Raw genomic sequence first — 25,428 nt, forward strand, 5'->3', positions numbered from 1 at the left:
TTAAGAATGTCACTGACCTTTTCTGCTAAGTGGTTTGAACGAAGGAGGAGAGGTGGAAAATAGCTGCCTTCTCATTTGCACTGTAGCTCAAATGGAATTAAATGTTTCTTTAAACCCTTCTTCAAAGAATAGAAACTTCAAGCCACCTTTCTCTATCTCTGAATTTCAGTATCAGATCCAATAAATGCAGAAACATCAGCTGATGGAGAGATTTGCTATTGGGCGAGTTTAAATGCTTAAATGGGCTCATGCCTGTCCCTATTCAAAGCAGTTTTTAAAGTCTGTGGTTTACTTTAAGCATAAGCCTCATTCATTGATTTCCTCTTAGCCATTCGTTGAAGAGTTGCCTAGAATAGGAGTGCTTTTCCTAAATTCAGGTTAACACTCAGTTGTAAATAACTACACTATATACATGAACAAGAAGCTATATTCATTACATCAATCACTAAAGTGCAAAAGTTGGTGCACCTTCATTGTCATATTGAGTCATTTAGGACAGGATCAAAAACAGGTTTCAGCACCTTTTTCAGTTTCATTCTACTCCTCGCGAACCAGTGGCAATATATGTGACCACATGTGAGAATATTTAGTTTTGTGCCAGTTGCACCATTGCTGACTGGCTCATCAGCTGCATGCGTTAAAATGCCTGGGTCTACATCAGCAAGGCAAGATACTCAACAATGTTTAGACTCCTGTAGTTTTGCTTCATTAAATGGCAAAACAACCAAGTGGTGCCACCAATAAGAGGTGAAGCATCAAGAAACAATAAATTGAAGGTTGGTAATATGGAGGAGGACAAAAATATAGGTTATCAAAGGATAAATCAAATCTGTGACAAAAGGCAGCTGCTGCTGACCACTTCTACATTTTTCTCTATTTCACTCTTAACTCCATCTGAGTGATGGGCTGAATGGAGATTGCAGCCCAAATCTCCTAACATATCATATAAATTAGGGCTGCCCTACTGGCTTGTCATTTTACTGGTATATTGTAGGAGGGTGGTACAATCCCTGAGGACATAAAAACAAGGTAAGGCTTCATTAATTTAGTCTGCTTTTGGTTCTGGTGTCAAACAGCAGCATTCACAAAGCTGAATGTCTTCATGCTTATCTTGAAACTGCAACTTGCACCTGGCTTGGGCATTACAAGTGAAAAATCTAAAACTGAATCTAAAGCAATTTTTTATGTAGCAACTATCTGCATTTGGTACCATCAGACAGCTAGTAACATTCGATGGATAATCTTCCCATCTCTCATCATTTAAAAAAGGCATTTAATTTGTGGCTATTGTTATGATAACACAGCTCAGACGCTAGATGTACATGATCTTGCAAAACTACATAGCCTTAAACAAACATATGTTGTCGCATATCTTTCACATAGATTAGTTTTGTGTGCAAGTTCAGTGGGCTTGGATGTTTGAGGGGGTTTGGCAAATATAATAGTAAGTGCAGGTGTGCAGCAGGCTAATCAGTAAAAAGAAATGAGGTGTATGGGGTTTTGACTCTAGAAAAATTTTCTAAATATCCAAATTAACTAAGGACTTTGGAGCCAAAGATAAACCTAGTGCAAGCAGGTAAGCAAACAGTGACAGTGTATCAGCTATGGATAGATTCTATAAACAGCTTTATGGTGACTTATAGGCTGTGTAAAAGGGCTTTAAAGAGGATGTAGATGGAAATGCTTGTAAATTACGTTCACTCGTTTTCAAGCATACAGTGAAAACCGGGACCACAGCGTTGTTCTAGAGTGACTAATGTTTTACACTATAAAAGTAATCAAGTTTGATAAGAACTTCCCATATTTCATTTGTATTTTATTCACTGGCACTACTTGGGATTTGCAGAGATGAGAAAATAGCTCCCGCAGTGCCTGTGTAGAGGTACATAACACAGTGGTACAAAGTGCACCCGAGGTATGTGGGTCCCTTAAACTCCCACCACTCCTGCAGCAAGGCATCCAGCAGAGCCAAAATGGGGAGGGTTCAAAGTCCTCTCTTTTCTGCTGTCCTTTCCTGAAGTTATAATAGCTGCAGCAAGGTCAGCTTTTTCTGGTTTCTTTCTTTCCTGCTGATTCTCCACCCTGTTAAAGTATAACAGGTGCATGGGTGTTCTCTGACCCCAAATCTACTCTAACACAGCTGAAAAGAAAGCTGAAAGCAGAGGAGAGGCTGATTTTCTTTTGAACAAAATTAAATCTGGCTTGAAATCTGGCTGTGTTTCACTAACAGTAGAGTGCTTTTCTAGTTAGTCTCTGATGGAGAGCAGCAGACAAATTCCACCGTGTTACAGTGGTGCAGGGCTGTGCCAGCTCCCCTGGTGCCACTGAAATTGCTTATTTCAGTTGTGTCCTAGTGAAGGTGGAATTTGTCCCTTTTGAGTTTAATGCCTGAAAAAAGGTCATGCGTGACTTCTAGCCAGACCAACACTGATGCACCCATACATACCTGGCTGCTCCCCAATAGGCCAATGTTATTGAGTGACCTGGAAAAATACCAACATTACCTATTAAAGGCTGTTGTCTTATGAGGTAAGAATGGTTAGACAAATGATAGGAGGCTTTCCTAAAAATCTCTCAACGGGCAGTATTTTAGGGAATTTCTGTTTACCGATTTAAAGGTAAGAATTCCAGGGTTAAAAAGGGTAGGTGAGTGCTTGTGGTCATCCTCAGTGCCTGCCTATCTGCCAAGGCTGTCACAGGGTCTCTAAGATTCCCACCTATGTCACATCTTTGTAACAACAATTGCTTGTTTAGAAGTGGACTCTATCCACCTAAATACAGCGCGCTTTTGATCATACATATATGTTCAAAGCTCTGATGTGCCTGTTTCTATTTAGCAGTGTAATTAGATGCATGCTTAACTCTAAGTATACACTTCAGTCCCATTGATTGGGGTCCAACTGAGTGAAGTCCCGTTGGTTTAGGAATCACCTGAAAGTTCAGCGTGTGCTTTGGTGGTCTGCTGATAAAGGGTGAACTCAAGAAGGTACTTACACGCTTTGCTCGTGGAAATCTAAATGGTGGACTCCTGCAGCAAGCAGATTAACATAGTGCAGGGAGTAAGTGTTGTCTTGTGAATAACAGTGTGCAAAATGCTTATTGCCACAAACACGTAGGAGATCTCCCCCATTGCTTTTGAAGCACTTTGCCCTGGATAGACTGCTACATCTGCCCCTGCAACATGACCTGTTCAATTACGGTTTTGCGTTCCATTTGCCAACATTAGCCTTGCTGCTTCCCCACATTCCTCAGTATCTGTTGAGTACAATGGACACACAGACGGGGAAAGCTTTGAAATCAGTGCTGTGGCACCAGCAGTGTACATGCCTGTCGTGTTCATGCCTGATGTAGGATCTGCGTGAATTCCACTTCAGTATTTAAATCAAATGTCATTTCTTTTCAGTGCTGTCTCTGCTAGAAATGGGAATTTGGAACTATCACCTGAAATAATCTGTGCACCTCCTGTTTACAAACCTCTCTGTTCATGTATTTCCATTTATTGCTGAAAGAGTAAGCGGAAAGGAAGCAGAACACCAGGCTGCTCAGTGTGGAATTTTTTATTTCTCTTTCAAGTCAGTTAGTGCATCCTTCCTTCCACCTCCTGCCCAATTCTCTCAAGATCTTTGAACTCGAAGGGCTACTTAAGTTTCTCTGCTTATTTTCATGCTGTCAGAGAAAGGCTGAGCTGCCAAAAATATACTCTTTCAACCCTTGAGATTTCCTACACTTGGGACTTGTCCTCAAAGAGCAAATGGAGGTCCCACAGGGAATAACTCAGCTGTTTAAAGCTGCTGGAAGCTGAAGCAGGTGTATGGGCTTTCCCCTGTAAGCTGTCTTCACAAGATGAGAGAATAAATAGTCACGCTCAGAACAGACAAGTATATTGGCAGTCCACTGCTAATAGCTTAAGGATTTGTCATTCAGTTCGAGGAAAACAATTCTGTTGGTTTATCTTTTTTTTCCCTGATTTTTCTTTTAAAGAAAATATCAGTGTGGGAGGAAAAACTCCAAACAGTAGAATGAAAAATAAAAGGCAACTGGTAAAATAAATCCAGATTGCTAAATCTTATCTCTATGCTGAACACAACACATCTTGTTGCTCTGTCTGCTATAACCACATGTTAACTCCTCACTAGCTGCGTGTGTCACTAGACTCTTCCTTTTCTTTTTTCCTTGCACAAATCATGCCACATCTTGTCAAATTGCAACAAGACAAATGCTACATGAAGTACATCTTGCCGATAAGAGATACATTATTTTCCATGGCCTGGGAAAAAACAATGGTGACATTTTAATGCTAGAATCTGAAAAGTCTCTTGTTCTACCCATTCATTACAGTGTCAGTCCAAGTAACGTCAGTATGAATGTAGCAATTCTAACCGTCTTAAAGAATGGCCATTCTGAAATCCGGCTTTATGAAAAAGCTAATAAAATGCAATTACTGTCCACCTTTGATTCAGAATCATAAGAGTCCATTTCAGAATTCACATTTTTATTATCTTGTACAATACTCAAATCTGGGGATTTGGTTTATTGTTTTAATTCTCTACAGCTGAATGTAACTACCTGTTATATATGTTCACTACAGCAGTGCAGGTCAGTACATAAAAATAAAAGTTATAGTGCAGTACATAAGGTGGACTACTCTTTTAAACAGGATGGCAAAATATGATCATCCCTTTCACTCCCTGTTGGTTTCTGGTAGGAGTTAACTCTGTATGGAGGTTTTCAGTGTGAGTGTCCATTAAGCCGCCCTGTGAGGGAGGTGTGCACAATATCTAAACCCCAGGGAGGCACACATTAGGTCAGATGCTTGGGGTCCGTCCTGTGCCAAGGGGAAATTTCATGCTGACTACACAACACACAGTAAAGATATCCTCCTGCATTTGTTTCACAGATGGGCTGCTCTGTAAAAGTAGTTGCAGCTGCTAATATATGTCTCGAGACACTGGAGATCAAGCAAAAATGCAAATCTGTGGCCCACGTGGCACATTGCTGTTTGGAAGTGTGGTGCCAGGTAGGCACCGATGCAGGGTACCTGAGCCAGTGGTAAGGGGCACCATTGTCTTCCCAGTGCCCGAGTAGAAATCATTCCATGGGGTCCTTGCCCATGATCAGAGAGGAAAGGCTCCCCTTTATTGCTGACTCTAATATATACATCAGAAACCTATCGGCAATCTGCTCGGAGGGGAAGAATTTAAGGAACAGAGCACAACATATGATATTCCCTGAAGTATTTTTATTTTCCTTCAGAATGAGCTCATACTCAGCTTCTTCCTGAATTGGTCCAAAAATACCTTGGCAGAAGACTCATCATCTGTGACCTTAGGTATGTGGATTACCAATCTTCCTTGTTTTCTAAGAAGGACTTCTTTAATAATATTAAATGTAATAATGCAAAGGTGAGTCTAAAATGTTTAGGTGGCGCTTTTTTTTAAGTTATAAAGATACCAACAAATGATTCCTGGTTTCTCAAAGTTTCTGAACATGTATTGCTAATGTGACCTTGTAGCTTTCTTTGACATATTCTCCTCAGCCTTGCTTCACTTCTTTTTGAATAAACATACCTATATGCAAAGTAAAAGTTTATTTACACAAACTGTGACAGGTTTCTTGTTTTACAAAACAAAATCTTCAGAGAAGAATCTGGAGGAAAGGATTTGAGTCATGACAAAGCACAATGTGTGCTTGGACAAGCAAAGAAAATCAGTGATGACTTCTAAAGTAATTTTCACAATGGGTGGAGCAGGTAAATAACAGAACATTATGTTAATACCTAGGCATACATTATTAATGATAGTGGTAATTTACTTCTTACTAAATGAGGTTCTGCACTGTTCCCTTAGCCTATCTAAATACTTAACCCATTTCCCTCTTCTGTCCAGCACCTAATTTAATCTAATATCTGGCATTACAGTATTAAGACCTAAAGTATAAACCATAAAATGTAAACTGTGAACGTTTATTGTCTTCCACTGCACTAGTTCTGCACTGAAAATAATGTTCCGTAGTCAGTTTTTAGGCAAAATAAAATCTCATAAAGAAGCCTGCAGATGCACTCTGCACCACAACAGTTCAGCTGGTTGTTATGTGCGCCAAGTGATAGGATAGTTTCCAAGATCACCAGTTATCCACATTTCAGAAAGGAGTGCAAGTATCTCTGCATATTTAGTTTGCATGTCCATTAAGTTAATTTAATCTCTCTGCAGACAGGGGCTTCATTATCTGTTTTGCTGGGACCATTTTTTTTAATCCATCAGAACAAAATAAATCCCATTCTGGCTTCTCAGCCTTTGGAAGATTCCCCCTGTGTAGAGTTTATTTGATTAGGGCATGCTATTATCATATTAAATCCATTATGACTATTGGAAATTACTAATGGTTGCTCTTACTTTTGCAAAGGAACAACGAGATAATGCAAACATGTCCTAGGTGTTAGGAATATACAAGGCTAAATCTTGTCACAGAAATCCAAACCAGAGTTCAAATGTAACGTAGTCTGAGTCCATGGGTTGCCTCTCTCTGTAGACTCTTTAACCAAAGATGCAGACATGTGAGAGTGAGCTGAGGCATAGGGGAGTTAAAGTCACAAGTCTTTAGAAGGATTTTGACATTTCACTAATATTTGGGTGCCTAATTATTACAGAGAATCTGGGTGTAAAAGTTTTACACAAAAGCATGAACTGAGTCTGTAATAAGGATGAGAAATTACAGCCTCATAATTCCCACAGTGATGTCCCAAGCCAGTAGAGTCTGAAGGGTAAGCCCCTTATTTTTGTTGTCAATGCCGTCAAAATCAGAGGAGAGAATAAAGAAACAGAGGTAAGAATGTGTTTAGTGGGTGTTTGATGAAAGCTATGTGACAGGTAACCCAATCTGCTGGTTAACTATACAGTTAGTGGAAGTGAAGGTCACAACCTGGTCAGGGGAGATTAATGTGTCTCTGGCCTCAAGCAGTATGGTTACAGAGGGATTATTTTTTTCCTGCTCAGGAACTCTGCCTTTTAAAGTTTGGATACTTCAGTTCTAGACTCAGGGCAAAACCTTTGTTTAACACAGGAGGGGAAAAAAAAAAAAACACCTCCCTTTGGCATAGAAAATTCATCACTGTCATTTATTGGTAGAATACAAGGTCCAAATCAGGACCCAATGAGTTTAAACTCTTAAAAACAGAGAAGGAGAATAACGGGCTGAGTTGCTCTGGGTATGGCACCACTTCTGGTCAGCGAGGAGGGGAATGCACCTGGTCAGCTGTTGATTGCAGTGAACTGGGGAAGTAGGTGAGCTTAGCTGTAAATGAGAGGAAGACCAGCCATGCACGTGCTAGTAACCCACCTGAAAAATTATTTTTATATATGTTAGTCTATGCTTCGCCCCTCATTGTTGGAGTTAGGCTGCTGCCATACCCTAGCTAGCTCACTTGGATCTTTGCTGCATGGCATTCTGCACCCTATTATCATCTGTCCTGTGAGAAGGAGAAGACAGAAGTCCTGATAAGGCAGGAGGTGGCTGATCATGCCAAGCTGCCAGGTAACAAACAAGGAGTTGCTGGGAAGAGCACAGTGGCCCTGGAGGCTCTTGTTTGCTGAGGGTGTATGGTGGGTTGACCCTGGCTGGACGGCAGGTGCCCACCAAAGCTGCTCTATCACTCCCCTTCTCAACTGGACAGGGGAGAGGAAATATAATGAAAAGCTCATGGGTCAAGATAAGGACAGGAGGAGAGATCACTCAGCAATTATCGTCATGGGCAAAAGAAACTTGGGGAAAATAATTTTAATTTATTACCAGTCAAATCAGAGTAGGATAATGAGAAATAAAAACTAAATCTTAAAACACCTTCCCCTCACCCCTCCCTTCTTCCTGGGCTCCACTTCACTCCCGATTTTCTCTGCCTCCTCCCCCCCCCGAGTGGTGCAGGGGGAGGGGGAATGGGGGTTGCAGTCAGTTCGTCACACATTTTTTCTGCCACTCCTTCCTCCTCAGGGGAGGGCTCCTCACAGTCTTCCCCTGCTCCAGCGTGGGATCCTTCCCACGGGAGACAGTCCTCCACAAACTTCTCCAACGTGAGTCCTTCCCACAGGCTGCAGTTCTTCACGAACTGCTCCAGCGTGGGTGCCTTCCACGGGGTGCAGTCCTTCAGGAGCAGACTGCTCCAGCGTGGGTCCCCCATGGGGTCACAAGCCCTGCCAGCAAACCTCCTCCAGTGTGGAGGAGTCACAGGTCCTGCCAGAAGCCTGCTCCAGCACGGGCTTCCCATGGGGTCACAGCCTCCTTTGGGCATCCTCCTGCTCCAGCGTGGGGTCCTCCATGGGCTGCAGGTGGATATCTGCTCCACCATGCACCTCCATGGGCTGCAGGGGACAGCCTGCCTCACCATGGGCTTCACCAGGGGCTGCAGGGGAATCTCTGCTCCGGCGCCTGGAGCACCTCCTCCCCTCCTTCTTCACTGACCTTGGTGTTTGCAGAGTCGTTCCTCTCACATATTCTCACTCCTCTCCAGCTGCAGTTGTGCCAGGCTTTCCCCCCGCCCCTTAAATATGTTATCCCAGAGGCGCTGCCACCATCACTGATTGTCTCGGCCTTGGCCAGCAGCAGGTCCATCTTGGAGCCGGCTGGCATTGGCTCTATCGGACATAAGGAAAGCTTCTAGCAGCTTCTCACAGAAGCCACCCCTGTAGCCCCCCCAGTAAGCCCTGTAGTAATGCCATAGTCAGTCTGGGGCAGGAATTAAGTTCACTGAGCCTGCAGGAGAGAGGCAATTTCCATGTAAAGAATACATCCTTCCCCCACAGCTTTCGCTTTATCAGCTTATGAGGGCCTTAATTTTTGACTCTTTGAAGAATAATTCAGGTTTAATATGGGCTGTAGCTTTCCATGAATCTGGTGATTTCTCCCTCAGCCTTTACGCAAGCAAATCATCTGTCTCTTTGTTAGGATCAATATAAAATAAAATGAATGCCCAATAGAAGCAGGATATGAATTTTGATCAAGACAGCATCTTTCTCTTACACTGCCTTAATTTATGAATGTTGTAGGTAATTACACTTACTAAAGTAAAATAAAAATTAAAATTTATGAATTTGTACTGTGCTCCTAGCAATGAAGAGATTAAAAATCAGTGCTAAATTTACTTTGACATGAATACTGATTCAGTACTCCCAGTGGGGTGAATTCTGAATTATACTGAATATTGTCAGCATTTCATTATACCAAGCTCACTACAAGGGAGTGAGAGCAGATATCAGGAATGATTTCACAGACAGCCTTTTATTAAGGCCCTTTAAAAAAGGAAGACAGACAATCTATCAAAAACATTTTTATATCAATCTTGTTTATTTTTCCTTTCTTGAGTTTATATCTCCTGAAAAGATTAATAATTCAGACTGTTTTGCCAAAGTTACGAAATCATGAAGTCTTTGCTATTGGCTATAACAGTGTACAACCCAGGTCCAGTCCTGGCATGTTTGATTAGAGCTCCATGCGTTTCAGTGGGCTTCTGTCCATTTAGTGCAGTAGAGAAACTGGCTCTGTGTCCTTCTAAAGGAAGATCCAAGCTTTGCAAAAAGACTAGCATACAGTATGCCTCTCCATGCAGAGTCACAGTCCTCATGAGTAGTCCCTGAGGAGAGTAGGCTATTTTGCTCATGTTACGTAGTGTTTCGATCTGCTGCAGTTGCTCATTCTCAATGTAAACTTTTGCCATAAGTTGCATTCCTACTTTAGCTGCATTTAGGCTGTTTTGCTGGCCATAAGCACCTCTTGCTCGCTTGCAGGACAAAACCAGTGAGATAGTCAGTTAATGTATTTACAGCTGACTATCTGAAGTTGGGTACATTGGAGGCTCATAAACCCAAGCTGTAGCTAAAGCAGGCAGATGGTTGGCTTGGGGCATTCAACCCTGGCCCTGGAAAACCAAACAGGTTCCAGTAGCCTTTGGTGCCAGATGTTAAAACAGGCTGTCACCAAAAAGAAAGGTCTAAGAAAAGTCTGTGGGTGCAAAATACAGAATACTTAACTCCCTAATGGTAGTGCTGTGACACTTAGTTAATTAGCGTTTTCACATTGCTTTGCAGTCCACGTGTGAAGAGCAATGTATTATTAAATTATAGTTTCCCTATTGATTTTGTCAGTCTTCTGTGTAGCATCTTCCTTTCTGTTTGTATTTCTCATGCATCGTGCAAAGCGTAATGCGGAGCTTAATTTAAAATGCTGCTAATGAAAACTTTGCACAAATGATAGAATATAGAGCTGGTAGTTCTCCAACATGCTAGAAAAGACCATCTACATAAAGAACTGCATACTTGAGTACTCTGAAGCTCATTCCACCTTCAGTAGAAATTGGAATGCTAATTGCCATAATTTTGTCATTCAGAAAGAAGAAAGGACCCACAGTTTTCTAGTGTTTATGTTGCTTGGTAGAAGAGATTATAAACTGGCATGGTGTTTGAGTTTTTGTGCAGTAGGGATTGGCGGCTGACTTCCACCACAGAGTGCTGGGATACACAGGCACAAGTCATATAGAAAAATGCTACAAGCGCTCCAGGGTCCTCGTTTGGTATTTGACAGCTTTTGCATTGACACCAGTGAGCAAAGAATCAATCCCTGGGAGGCAAATCTTGCTTCAGCTGAAGTCAGTGGAGCTTTGTCCTGTGTCTACAACAGACCAGCATTTGGTCTTTGCCTATAATGGAGTGCAAGTGGAGCATGACAGTTCCTAAAAATGCAGGGCCTGAGCTCAAGTCCATCTGCCCAAGCTGGATAGACTGGAAGTAATTATTGTATGTGTATTTTATTATCATTTGAAGCTAAAATCACCTAGTCATCAAAGAAGCGATGATTTAGCACTGAATGTGGGAAACCTAAAATATAACAGCTGAGTGTAGCTAACTAACTTTTATTATGAAATATATGCAATAGAAGTTTCTTCCATGTTCATCAGATTCCTTGCACTCTGATATTTTTTTCCTTCCTTTTTTTTATTTTTTCCATTAATACTCAATTTATTACATAGCAAGAACAAATATTTTAGTAATAGCTGTGCCCATAGTGTCTGTTTCAGACTTCATTTTACATACTCAAATTAGAAATGCATTTTCCCCTCCCATGTTTTTCATTATTTTCAGCTTGGTTAGAAACTTACTTACATTTGTTTTTTCTAAATGAAAATGCTAACTCCCACAGAGAAATTCCTTGACTGGGTATAAGCACTCACACTATAAAACTTAAGTAATGCAGAAAAAGGCACTGGTAGTACTGGTAAGAGAGGAAAGGCATGGTGTTCAGCTGAATTCTAATGACGTCATTTAGCCTCTGAAATCTCTTGCTTTTGCTAAACCGCTCAGGGTGACCCATTGCAGTTCACAAAATTAACAGAGCCCCGCAAGTGAATTGTGCCTTTATGTTAAAACACAACTCCCCTTGTGTTACACTGTGTTTAATGGTCTAGGATTCTACCTTTTCTTTTGCATCTTAAAGGAAAAAGGACCCACAGCTTAAAAAAAAAAAAAAAAAAATTGGTAAAATGGCTTTGCACCATGGCAGGAAGAACCGATTTTTGTGGGCTTTTTGTTATGCTGAAAAAAACTCCGCATTGTCTGGTTCATAGAGTTTTCATCCCCTATTCCTCCCTGTCCTTATTTGCATACAACAAGAAATGAAATAAGGTACAGTCTGGCTAAGTGATTTGTCAAAGTTCATAAAGGAGAACAACAAATGAAGAACTGCACCTTGGTCTTCTAAGTCCCAGCTTTGTGATTTCTTCATAAGATTTCAATTCTTCAAGAGTCTGTTTCAGGCCCTTCTCTAATTAGGATGTGATTAAAAATGTATTTTTGTAGTCTCTAAAGGGAAGAAATTGGAGATGGATTCATATTCTAAAATTCCAGTCCAAACATAAGAAACTCAGAAGTGTTGATATTCAGGCTGCCTGGAAAAATTATATTATGGCAGTTGTATGTACACACTGAGTTATTTTTAATTCTTTTGAATTCCTTTCCTTAGGATAAATGGCAATTGCACTAGCTCTCTGGCTGTCAATAGTACATGACACCACTGTAATTCTATGTGCTTAGCAGTTATTTTAGCCTCTGTTCACTCCAGAGGTTACACATTTGGTTTCTTCAGAAAAATAAAGCCAACGTGGCTTATTCATTATAACTTCCCCTCTGCTGCCTCTTCTGTTGAACAACAGAGTAAAGGCTGAGGAGAGGGAGTTTGATTTCTTGCTCTTACAACCCTGGCTGTAACAGCTCTGGTACACATGTGGAAAAGAGAGAGCAAGAGCACGACAGAGAGTGCACAGGTGTCTGCTGAGGCTGAAAGGAAGACGTGGGGATCCTCCCTGCTGTTGAGGATGAACTGTCCTGATACTCTCTAAAAAGCCTCTTCTTGCTAGTGCATAACCCTCGTGTGTGATGGTAGTTCTTTCATTCTCATCATCCTTTCTCATACCTTCCGCTTCTTAAAAGATAGGTTTCTATGTAAAGAATTCAGTACGACTATATTGTTTTGATTCGTGTCATTATCTCACCCTGCTGCGGGTTTAAGGCTGGTGTGTCAGTGGCAGATCCCCATGTGCGTGCAGGGGAGCAGGACTTTTCTCTCTGAGGTCTCAATGTCAGCTACTGCTTCAGCAGGCAGGCGGGCAGAACACAGCCCAGCTCATGAGAGATGACTGCTTTGTCACAAGGTTAGCAGGATTGAGTTCTTATTTTTCCAAGTATAGTAAATATATATTACTGGTTGTAATACACTTTTGGTCTAATGAAAAGAAGCCCTGTTTGCGTAAGTAAAACCAGGCTAGCTCACACAGGCAGTGTCCGGACTGTCTTTCATGATGACCATGTGGGGAGAACCCAGGGTCTCAGACCAAGTGGTGCAAAATGGCTCGTGTCCACCCTGCTCAGGCTTACCACTGCAAAATAAAAAGGTCAGATATTGAGGAGAGGTGGTTGTGTCCGCCATTACCTGGTATGCTGTGGTAAAAGCCAGCTGCGTTTTCTCCACTCTCTCTCTGGGGCAGGTAAGCCACATTACTTACCCAATTTCAAGGACGCACCTTTTTGACAGGTAAGACAGCTGACTCAATGCCTCCAGCAGAAAGAAGGCACAGGATAGGCTTAGACATTTCTTCCACATTATGAGACTGATCCTTCTTGCTTGGAAACTGAAAAATGTTTTTTTCAGTGGGAACAGAAACAAACTCTGTAAATCCATCTTAGTAGAAAAATCTATGAAAGCAATGTGTTGCATGAAAACCAGCATGGAACAGGAAAAATACAGAGTGAGGAAGGGAGAATTTATATATGATAGATATAGATGTTGTTTCTGTAACAGTTGTTTCGCAACTGGCCTGGAAACTTGCTCTTTTTTTCCTTTTGTTTCTCTTTCTGCTGAGAACTGGGGGGAAAAAAAAAATCCAATGTTTTTAACCAGACAGAAGAATTGCAACAATACTGACTAGTGTCATCAATGATTGCCATAAAAAAAATAAACCAATTATTTGTTACTCAAGCAGAAATTTCCCACTGAAATTCAGACTGATGGCAATTACAAAACAAACAATCTCTCTGTCAATGTATAAACGGGAAAGAAAATAAGCACTGCATGTCAGACCACTTTCTTCCATCACACTTCTTATCCGTGTTTTCTAATTTCATCCCTGATGAAACTTAAGCACACAATAGGTTTTTTTATATATTCGTTCATGTGTACTGCAATATTTTACAGATGTACTTCCACTGAGCTGTTAACTAAAAAAATCAAACTATCTGGCCTTTTTTAGGTCCTCAGACAACTGATCATAAGCCTGGAGTGCAATTAGTCATATCCTATGAGAGCACCCGTCTGACAATAATGTTGAAACACATGAGGAACATTGTGAGTATTTTTATCATAATCTGTATCTCATAAATCCTTGTATTTGCAGAGTACTGTGAAAACATTAATCCTCAAACACTCTTTCTGGGATAACTAATTTTAACTCAACAACAATGCTGGTTTTGTCATTATTTAACACTTTCTTTCTTCCTTTGAGCTTGCTCAGTATGGTTACAGCTATGGGACAGGTACAGAAAATGAGTTTCCTTAATGGCTGGTAATGGCCTTTTCCAGGCCATACATAAAATCAATTTTGATGACTATTTTGGCCCTTTCAGCTGACACATCTTGATACCAGTCAGACATAAGGCATCATGCAGCAGCATGACTTTTTGTAGGATGTCAGCCTGGCGTTATTGATTGATTATCCATACATTTCTTTCAAGTCTGGCATGACCGCTCTATGAACCCGGAAGAGCTCGGCGGAGGGAGCAGTGGTGTGTTTTAAGAAGCAATGTCATTTGTTTGGGGTGATGCTCAGCTTTGTAAACATACGCTCTGTCATGAGGCTAAGTGGTAAATGCTGTGCGTTCCTGGAGCCAGACTATGAGAGGGGGAAGCTGGCAGCGCTCCCGCAGCGCAAGACAGGTGAGATTGGCTGAGGAGGATATCTTGGGACACCTAGCGCGTGCCGTGTGCGGTCTCGCGGCTGAAGCTGTCTGACGTTTCATAATGAGTTTGGCCACCTAGATGTGCTCTTGAATTCCCAGTTGCTCAAGTCTCAAGTAATGGCTGTGGCAAAGAGATCCTTCGCTATCTTTGTTTAGCTAGGAGATTAACGCATTTATTAACTGTTGCGGGTTTTCGTTGCATACACTGATGCCGCCTCCATCCCAAACTGGATTGCAATCCCTTTCCCTCAGTGGGGCCAAACTGAGGAGCTTATGTGAGCACCAGCCAGTAATAAAATGAGGCTGAATGTTTAATTAGTTGTATGAGACACATGAGGCTTACGTAGCTCCAACTGTTCTCTGCTGGCCGCTCTGGCTTCTGATTTGCAATTCAAGCGTGTTCATTTTGGTCTATAACATCCAATAAGTCTCTGTCCAGAGAGACTTGTCTTTTGTTTCCTGTGTGCCACCTTAACAGGTCAGATCAGCCTCTGCTGACAGGTCCAATTTATATGAACTTTACCTTCAGGATAGAGTATAAAACCCTCTTTATTATAAGACCTTCTTTATTTTTTCTATTGTGCTTTGTAAAGCTAAGTGACTTTGATAAACTTCTGGTAAAGTTCTAGTTGGTGGGAGGGGTATATTTAAGTGATTGCAATGCTTATGATGTCACTGTGAGTTCAGGCAGGTGATGTGGAGATGCACACAAACAGAGCTACAGATATCGGAATTAGTCTTTCTCCTTGTTTCCATCACTTTTAGTGTATAGGCCTCTAACAGTGAACTTACAAAGTTCCAGCCATTTAATTAAATGAAAATAAATTACAGCATAGATAGCTGTGTGCAGCAAAAATAAAATCCAGGGTTCAGTTCACTTCATTATGGAAAAGGACTATACAACTTTAAACTATTGCCTAGCTTTTGAAAGTAGGTGACTTAAATCAAATCCATTTTAGTGAGTTTGCAGAGAAGACGTAGAAGTCCAATCCAGTAAGACTAGCAATGATTCATGACTTAAAAATAAGGTCATTGTTTTAGCAGCCTAACTTAGGAAATCATGTTTTTAAATCCTGGGCTTCCGATTCCTTCCTTCCATCCGGCCATCCATCTATCATCATCTGATCTGAAATATGAAATAGTAGTGCTTTGGGGTACTGTGGTACTGGACTGCCTTCAGACTAGTAACCTATAGCAGAAAGGTTCTTTATCCCATTAATAATCTTCTCAGCTTTCCAGTCATATAGATCAATCTCTCTGACGTGCTCTCTTTTCTTTTTCCTTTCCTTTGCTTTTTTTTTTTTTTCAGTTGAGCTGAACAGGGATTTTAAAAGTATGCCAAGACTGTATCTTATTCAAGACATGTTAAAGCTATTTCAGGTATATTCAGTCTTTTGCAGAGCCTCACTAATTATATTTTAGTGGTTCATCTGTGCAGAGATTACTTTGCTATCTTGTTTTATTTCATAATTTATAGTAAATAATTTTTGTGCTGCTCTTCCCCATTTAATTTATCTCTTTATAGAGATTTTATGATGTGTTCAGATGTGAAAATAATTGTAGTGGGCCAAATTAATCCCAAATGTAGCTTCACAGAACTGACAGGAATTGTGATAGAGACTTTTGATCCATGTAAATAAATGTTATTTACTATTTGTGTGGGTTTACTTCCAGGGGTTTTAATAGGAGATGTAGATCCTGCTGTGCAAATCCTATAATAATACACAATGCACAAGAGAATCCCTAAGTAGATGGTGTTGTTTATAGCCATTGTCAAGTGTCGCATAGATTTTTTAAAGGATGAAGTCAAAATAGTGCAATGCTATAGCTTTGCAGGTTTTTTCCATGAAGCTAACCCCATTCATATGGGATGTCATAGACAAAAAATGCTATAGCAGTTGAGAGAGCACTGGTTTGGTGTAGAACTGCCAGAGGGCTGTCTTATGCGGATGCATGCGTGGACTCCACAGTGCAGGCACTTTTGATCTGATGCATCTGCATGTGCCAAATTTGCTGCAGATGTACAAGTCAGTCATCCCTAGATCTGCTCCAGAATGTCCTCTCCCTTGTCATCTCATCAACATTTCAGTCATGTTATGAAAGCCAGTCCTGCTTGAAGAAAACTCTATCAAAAATGCTTCAAAGACCAACAATGGAGAACAGCCTTATGGATTTTGCAACTGGAAAGGACCATTAATCTAATCTAACCTCGTGTAAAGCACAAGCTATATTTTTTCACTGAGAAAATACTTGCATCAAGACCAGCAATGCAGATGGAGAAACTGTTTGAACAAAGAGATGTAAGACTGGTTGCAAATGTTTGTCTGCGGTTTAAGACTGTGGGTACACAATGAAGACGAGTGCTGTTAAATAGATATTTATAAGATACTAACAATTTTTCAGTCTCAAGATTTTCCTCAGCAATTCATAGTTTTCTGTGAATCATGAGATTCTGTAAGTCAGGTGACTCACATCAGAGTCTGCTTCTACGTATGATTTGAATGGCATGACTATGACTCCAGCGGAAAAAAACTTTAAATCCAGTTTTCAAAGACACAAAAGCCATGATGCTAATAAAATGCAGTTTTCCAGATACTCATAGTATATAATTTTAAGTCAGCCTCTTGGGGCATTACTTGCTCCACTCAAATGGACACACTGCAACACTGGGCACTTTATGCATAGGCAGTACAGGCAATATTCCCTTAATAAAGTGAAGCTGGGCTAGAAGGAAACCTTTGTGGAGGGATGAAAACTGGAGAGGTTATATGGAGAGACCTCTGAGTGATAGGAGGATGTGGCAGCAGGAGGGGATGAGACAGGGCAGGCTTATTCTACAAGCACAGTCATGCAGTACTTGGCAAAGTGCACTGAGTGGTCTTAAAAGAAGATACAGGAGCCCCAGGGGAAGTTTGTTTTGGCATGTGAAAGGACTTTTTAGCTAAGAACAAAACCAGCCCAGTTGTGGTAGCACAATACCCAGAAAAATAGCAGCAGGCAGGAATAGGAGCACAGGGGGAGTGATAGGAAGAAAGCCTGAGAGTCTACCTTAAAAACGTAGGCTCCTAGATCTGCATAGAAGCTGTGGAGGTGGATTTATGAAGACTGAAAGTCACATAGGTTTTGAACTTGAAATGCTCAAGTCTAGTTCCATTTATCTGTATTGACCAACACAGAGAATGGGGGATATCAAGACCATACCAGATCTTACATAGAACAGGCCATGGGCTAGCTTAGCACTGCACAGCCAGAAACAGCCAGGCGACCTGATGCTGCACTGCTGGCCTTGCTCATCCATTCAAAAAGACACCAGAGGCAAAAGAAATAGCCATTTCTGAAGTTCAGAAAAGGTTGGCAAATATATTTCTTTTCCTGCTTTACAGAGAACCAGAAGGGAACAGTGGTTCAGCGTTGGCTCAGAAGGAAGTCTGCTTTGTCTGCTGACTTCATTGCCATGACTCCAGGCATGCCCTGTTTTTCTCGATAAGCAGCTAAACTTTCAATCCTCGCTGCTAAATGTTTTTGCCCATTACTTCTTGTGGACAGAATAACTCCTCAGGGGCATTGGGGAGGAGAAACAAAGCCAACTTATCCTGAACTTCATGCCAATAAATGTAAAATGTTACTAGAATTCAGGAAAGAGTGTGTGGGTGCTGAATTCAGAACCAATTTTACAGGGGGAAAAATTGCTGGAAGAAAAATAAACTCCTACAGTACTTTCCAAAACTACTTCCAGCTTTCCTTTTTATAAAAGCTCTGAAGCTGTCATGTACCACTCTTGGTGATTAGTGATTCTGGGATAGCTGATATGTGGGTGACAAATTAGTAGTCAGCTTTAGGCTTACGCAGACATCCAGTCTCTTTCCATTTCACGTCCTACCCCATCCGAGTACAAATCGCTTCCAGAAATGTTCGAGAGATGTGATGGCTTAAATGCTTTGAGAAGAAAGGAGAGAGCCAATCTTTCCCTAAACCATGGGGACAAAATCTATTTGTAAGCCTGCAGGTGCAGGGCTGTAGGGAAGTTCCCATGTACAGTACAGGTGGATGCTCCGCTGCCTTTGCTGGGCTTTGTCTCTAGCTTGAGGTGGGTAAGGGGTCGGGATCTTTGTTCAGTCTTAGCTGGTTCCCGTCATTCCTGTCATGGGCCCACTAACTTTTACACTTTATGAATATCATTATAAAGATTTAAATGGAAAATGTATTACCTGCCAGCAATGCAATGCCTGCCAATTAAATAAAAAGCCACGTTATCCTTTCAGAATATTATGGATGTATCCTGCTTTCTTTACTGCGGCCCATGGATCAGCCAACAGGGACTGAGAAGAAGTTGCATAGGTAGGCCAAGCCTGGCCAGTCTTCCAGGGATGGAAAGCAAGTGGAAAAAAACCTCTTTGAGCTGAACAAAAGTTATTCAGAAAGTAATCGTGACAGAATGAAATCAGCAGTTTGGCTGATGGAGGGAGGTAGCACATTCAAGTGGAGTTCTCCCTCGGCTGGCACAGAAAAACAGGGTAAAAAGCCATGAAAAGAAAGCTCTTGTACTAACTCTAGCTTATAAAGAATTGGGTTTAATTTTATGTTCACAGAAAACGCTTTTACTTTAAAAATTAATGCAAATTAGCTTATGTAGACTATGTTCTCTTTTTGGACTGAAAATTAGCTGCACACCTATAAACAAAGGGTGCTACTTCTCAGCAGTGTTTTAAACTGGGAAGAGATGAGGTCTGTTCTTGCGGCACAGGGATTACTGTTGGATTCCAACATATTTGTTATGAAAGGTGTTTGACAACTATGTTGTACAGAAAGTTGTGTTACTATTTCTTGTTAAACCTTTTAATCTGTCACAGTTGCTGTACTGCCTCAGCTCTAAATTCTAACTGCTAATTTTTAAATAACTAATTCCCTACATAGCTGATATGTGCTGAATAAGAAAAAAAAAACCAACAACAAACAGTGAGCTCTGTTTAATAAGATGAGTGATCTGGGAGATGAAGGTGAACATAAATTAAATTTGTCACTGGTTGCAAATGAAGAAAACATTAAAAATAATAGTGGAGACAGAGCAAGATCAAGAGAATAAAAGTAATTTTCAGAACCCTACAACCAGCTTGGACAAATGAAAAGTATTTCCTCAGGGAGGTATAGATCTATATCCCACAGTAACATGAAGATAAAACAAGCAAATGGTGAGACATGATGTTGCTATGAGAGATGCCAATGAGAAAGGCCAGATCCTGGTGTCATGGTGCAGAACCAAAGTAGTTCATCTTTATAAAGCTTTGATAGTAAAATATTTCTCTCAGGACATTTTTTTAAAATGAGAATACAAGTTCAAAGAACAGTTCTGAGTAGGGTTACTTGGGAGTGATTGATTCTTCAGGAGAGATTTATTTTTACTAAAACTTAACTTAGTTAAGAACAGACTAACAAGGACACAAGTGAATTGTGCAAATATTTAAGGGTGAAGACAGCAAGGTTCAAAAGGAATTATTTAGGACATTGAGCAAGAGTGTAAGTAGAAGTAATGAGAGGTAATTAAGGAGCAGAAATTGCATGCATCATATGAAATGCTTTCTTACAAAGGGAAATGGCAAGCTGTAGAGCAATCTAAAGAAAAGTGGAGGGAGCTCTGTACAGTTTGAGAAATTAAAAATAGTGTGGATCAGGAATATACAGAATGTTTTAACTAATTAAGAAATTGAGGAGGAAAATAGTGCAGGGTGAAGACACAGATTAACAGTGTCACTATTTCTTCATGCATTTTTATATTCGCTTACTATCTGTGCCTAGGCAAGGAGAGAAAAGAATATCATAGAATCATAGAATTGTTTAGGTTGGAAAAGGCCTTTAAGATCATCCAGTCCAACCTTGAGCTAATATTACCAAGTCCACCACTAAACCAATTAAGGGCAGAGTAGCAATTTCATGTTTCCTGGCTTGGTGGCAGGATTATTTATAATGAAAGTAAAAACTAGGAATCATTAAGATTGGAAAGGATCTCTAAGATCATCAGTCCAATCATCAACCCACCACCACCATGCCCACTAAACCATGTCCCAGAGTGCCATGCCTACCCATTTTTTGAACACTTCCAGGGATGGTGACTCCACCACCTCTCTGGGCAGCCTGTTCCAATGCTTGAACACTCTTTCCGTGAAGAAATTTTTCCTAATATCCAATCTAGATCTCCCCTGGCGCAGCTTGAGCCCATTTCCTCCCATCCTATCACTAAGTACTTGTATGTGTCAAAAAGATAGAAATAGAACAACAGCCTTTTCTTGTGTTTCTTTTCTCAAAGACTAATTTTCTTTCATGCCTTAAAACAGTCAGAAATGGTGTTAATCCTGAGTGATTTCAAGAGAAAACCAAAATGGGGATGTTGTCTTAAGTATTTGTTCTCCCCTGTGCTTTATTAGAGAGAGAAGAAATTCCAGGATGCATGTTTCTAAGGGTCCAAAGTAGATCAGTCTTATCTCAGCCAGCATCATAGACTCTGCAACTAAATATTCATCTGAAAATTAAATGCTCCAAGCACAACAATAATATAGGGTTGAAAGCAATGGAATTTATCTTCTTTACAGGCTTGGTCGTAATTCTGGAATAAAAGCTTCAGAGATTTCTTCATGAAATCTGCTCTCTGCATTCTATGCCCTGCACCAGCGTTGCTTATCCATAGAATAATATAATTTTAAAGCATGACTGAACCTTGGTTTTTTTCATCTATGCAAAAAAGCAGAGTTTAAATGACTTAAAGATACAGCATGTGGTTCAGGAATCTAGAATATATCTTGTCACTTCCTCTTTTAGAAAAAAACTTCTATGTGAGTCTTGCTCATATCTTTTACTGGGAGTTGTACATTTAATACATTCAGTGTGCTGGTTATACAGTCGCCTTCTTTTGTTATTTTTTCAGCCTTGCTAACTTTTTTATACCCACATGGAGCACTCAGTAATTTAGTCCTGAGCAGTGGTGAAGTATTAGAGGGGTGTCAGAGCTCAGGAGCTAGACTGAGAGACACAAGCCATTCTAGGACATCTTTTTCTTTTTTGTTAATTCAGAAACAGTAAACACACACAAAGCTGTATCATTATTTGCTGGAGCTAAATTCTAGCCCTCCTTGTCCGCTACTGCCGATGGTCAGTAAAAGGCATGAGCCTCTTTTACCTGACAGTTATAGTCACGTAGTTGTACAGACTCTTCCCCATTTCATTTGGGATTGTGTCTGTCCTAATATACAACTCTTTCTGGATCATCAAGACAATAAATTACTCTTTTCAAACAGGGCATCAGAGCTATGTCTGAGTTCCATTCTTCATCTTTCTGAATGTGTTCAATTCTGATTCAGAGCTCTATGGAAATAAAGGCTTGGAAGGGCAACCCTTGTGACCTTCTGGGTATCACAGGCTATCTTTCCTTTTATTTACTTCATTATAAGCAAAGTTAGATGGGCTTCTCTTTCAAATGACTGAAGCAGATCAGAAGCATTTTACATAGTTCTGAAGCCCTGAATCTGTTGGGATCCAGCCTGTTTCCCAGAACTGTCTTTCTCCTTACAAGAAAAGAACTGTTTTTGTTAAATATTTAAGAAATAATACTTGTTCATTTAAAAAAATCCCACTGTCTGTGTGCCTTGGTCTAATTGGAGCGGGATTCCGTTTGAAACTAAGATGCACACATGTATGATGTGATGGAACTCAGTTGCCTGGTCATGGCCCTTTCAGTACTGTGAAGTATCTGCCTTGACCTCCAATGATCACTCCAGAAGGGTGCCAGTTTCCCATAAAGCCTGTCCTGTTTCCAACTTCTTACACAACTTTTATCATCTGAGGTGACATGAGGCAGCACTGTTTTAGAAACTGGATCGTAGTCTAGATGCCTAAGCTCCCATTTTGATCAGTGGAGACTTAAGTCCCAAATCATTTTTCTAAACGTATAGGAGATGACCTAACTTGTCCCATCTGGCCTCCAGCTACCACTGCAGAAGAGGAGGGCCTCATATAAGGCTTGTGTCATGTCTGAGGGTTTATGGAGATACCTTAATCACCTTATGTGTCTCGAATGGTGCCAAACACCAATGTGTGGGCAATTTAACGAAGCCAAGACAGGAGATGGCCACAATATGATGAGTTGAATCTCTTTCTAGCCTCCCTCCTTGACAGCATTACAGAGATCTGCTTAGACTTTACCGGGAACTTACATACCTACCTCACATATGCACCAGGATAGGTCAACACCTTGACATTTTTGCCCAGAACTGGTGTGTTTGTTGCAGTGCATTAGCTGTGAAGTTTCCCTTCCATCTCAGTGACTGAGGGTTAGTTTTCCCCATTTGACAGCCAGGAGACCTTGGAGCGTGTTGGCTGGCTCACTCTTTAGAGATTTTGTGACTCGGGACAGCTCTAGACCCTAATTTTGCCAGTATAGTTCTCCCTGTTAGGAATGCTGCGTCCCATCTTTTATTAACAGCTAGACTGCACAAGTCCTTGCTACTCTACTACAAACAAAGCCGAACCAGTAGACCTGCACTTTTTGTGCCGTATTTCATTTGGAGAGAAAGGGCTGGAATAAACTACAGTGACAAAAGCACTGATTTTTCGTGAATTAACAGCACCCACTGTTCGCCCATTTGGTGCACTGACAAGCTACATGCAGAACAGGCAGGCTGATGAGAACAGGCAGGTTGATGAAGATGTTGAAAGTATTGGACTGCACAAAGTGCGTAAGCTATATTTGGAGTTTCAAATCAATAACACAGAGCACCTCTGCATTTTTATCATAGCAAATGACAAAGCCATCTGGAGGCTTGCTTCATTGACACCACTGACGCTACTAGATTTCTGAAAGGTAGAAAATGCCTGCTCAAAAAATGCTTCACAGAACTTACCTGAAACAAAATATATGTTGTTCTGAAGCAACACATCTGTTTGTTTCCCTGTATTAAATTGAGATGAACTTAATTTCTTTTTTTTTTGCTTTGTCAGTGACTTCCGTGCCAGTGACCTCTGTCACAGTGTGTCTTCTCTGTTTATGTACATAAACATGCATGTGTGAGATAGGAAAGAAGTTAGGAACAGGAATGAAGTTGCTCACAGAGAAGAGGGGGAAAAATTGGGATCAGAAAGTATAATAAAATAAAACTTATCTTGCAGGGAAGTAGTTAAATGTTTTCAAATTTTAGGTAAATAAAGCAGTTGTTTGGGAAAAAATTCGTTATTTGTGCAATCACTTTTGGCCAGTTGCTCTTCTGTTTTCTCTTGCCAATAGCAGACAGTGCAGGGTGCACCATAGCGATATAGTGGATTATCTTCTTTTGTAATTATTATTTAATTACTGCAAATGTGATTTTATTTTGAATGTTCTTTGAAGTAATTTGAAAATATTTTGTGGCAGGAAAACTAAAAGCTTAGTAGCAGAGTAGAATAGAGGTGTTCTTTGATATGCTTTGGGATATGCAGAGCTCAAAGGAAAAACAAAGAAGGGTCTTCAATCCCACGTTAGGATTTATGAAGTAACAACACAATGGCCCGTTCACACAGCAATCACGTTTGTCCTGAAGGTTTATGTATGTTATTAATGTTTCTGAAGGAACCTCTTGCTTTGTAATATCATTGTCTTAGTGCTGATTATTTTCTCAGCTCTTTGAATTTAGAATTGGCCCAGAGGACGTTATCTTTTTCTAAGGCAGAGGCTGTATTTATTAATTAAGCTGCAGCTTACAAAGACAGGGTTTAGCCTTTCTCTGCTAAGTTACACAGGGACTCAGAGAAAGTGAAAGACAATGTAGCAGCAGCGATGGCTTTTCCACATTTCTTACTAGTTTTAATTTAGTCAAGAGGCAGCTAGTAATTTATACAGGTTACTGGGGTGCAAGGCTGATTTCTTCTGTGGAATTTTTTCTAATCCTCCTTTACTGGATAATCATAAAATCTTCCTCATGTCTTCACTTCATATATAAACATTTTGCTTTGTAGCTGTGAAGGTTTTTTCTAACCATTTGTTATAGTGATATGATTTTTAAAGATGTAAGGATATCTCAATATTAAACATTAAGGATTATTTTGTAGTCCTTTCTTCCCTATGTAGAAGATAAATTTCACACAGTGCATGTAAGAGAAAAACACAAGATGAAGGTAAAGGATGGGAAAACCAAGAGGGTTACTGGACAAAGTGATTAATTTTTTTTTTTTTTAATTTGAAGGCAGTAGCTGAAATGGGAACCTTTCTAAAGCCTGGATTTCTTTTTTCATTGAAGAAGGGGAAGGAAGCAACTGAGATTTGAAAATGTCCAGGAAATTAATTTTGGGGGAAGAAAGGAAGTTATTTATAGAGGAGGAAAGGTGGTATTAGTTAATGCAAGTTACCTTTGATCATTTTTTTTTTTTGTCAAGATGGTTGAAAATGAAAAATGGGAAAAAGAGAACAGCAGCTGGAACTATCAAATGTTCAGGAGCCATCGATCTGTTTCACTCTAGGACAAAAGGTAGAAAAATGCCTGCATGTCTAACACTAAGAGAAACTGATAGCATGATTTAAATTTGAGGCAATAGTCACCTAAAAAGAAAAATCGATGTCACTGAGGAAGAGGTGAGTTTTAAAAAACTTTGCAATAAATTATCCCTGAAGTGCATTTTTTAAAAATCATAAAACTTTCCTTAAAATTCATATGAGTAAGGCCCAATATTCATACTGGCTGCTAAATTGCAGTTTAATACATGACAAATTTTGAAGTAGTTAGGCCTTTTGTAATGCTAACAAAGAATCCATCCTTAAGGAGAGTTGTGGATGGTTAGTAATGATCAAGGGAGAAAAGTCATTAGGATAATGTAATTTTTGTGGAAAAATTAATTGAATTTCATCCATTATTTCCCAGCTACAGCTAGTATATTTAAAATGAAATTACACAGGACATAACCCATCTGCGTGGTTTTCTGTAAG

The 25,428-nt window shown here is 40.3% G+C and overlaps 1 protein-coding gene across 2 annotated transcripts in view; it reads left to right on the forward strand.

Annotated features, from left to right (window-relative positions):
* Positions 1–25,428, forward strand: part of PIK3C2G (phosphatidylinositol-4-phosphate 3-kinase catalytic subunit type 2 gamma) — a 205,328-nt gene that overhangs the window by 169,521 nt on the left and 10,379 nt on the right. For both annotated transcript variants that reach the window (XM_075721540.1, XM_075721547.1), the window contains 2 exons: positions 5,254–5,329; positions 13,784–13,878. In XM_075721540.1, the coding sequence (XP_075577655.1) occupies positions 5,254–5,329; positions 13,784–13,878 (171 nt within the window). The remainder of the gene's footprint in view (positions 1–5,253; positions 5,330–13,783; positions 13,879–25,428) is intronic.

This window comes from Pelecanus crispus, chromosome 1, assembly GCF_030463565.1.
Source record: "Pelecanus crispus isolate bPelCri1 chromosome 1, bPelCri1.pri, whole genome shotgun sequence".
NCBI classification, from domain to species: Eukaryota; Metazoa; Chordata; class Aves; order Pelecaniformes; family Pelecanidae; genus Pelecanus; species Pelecanus crispus.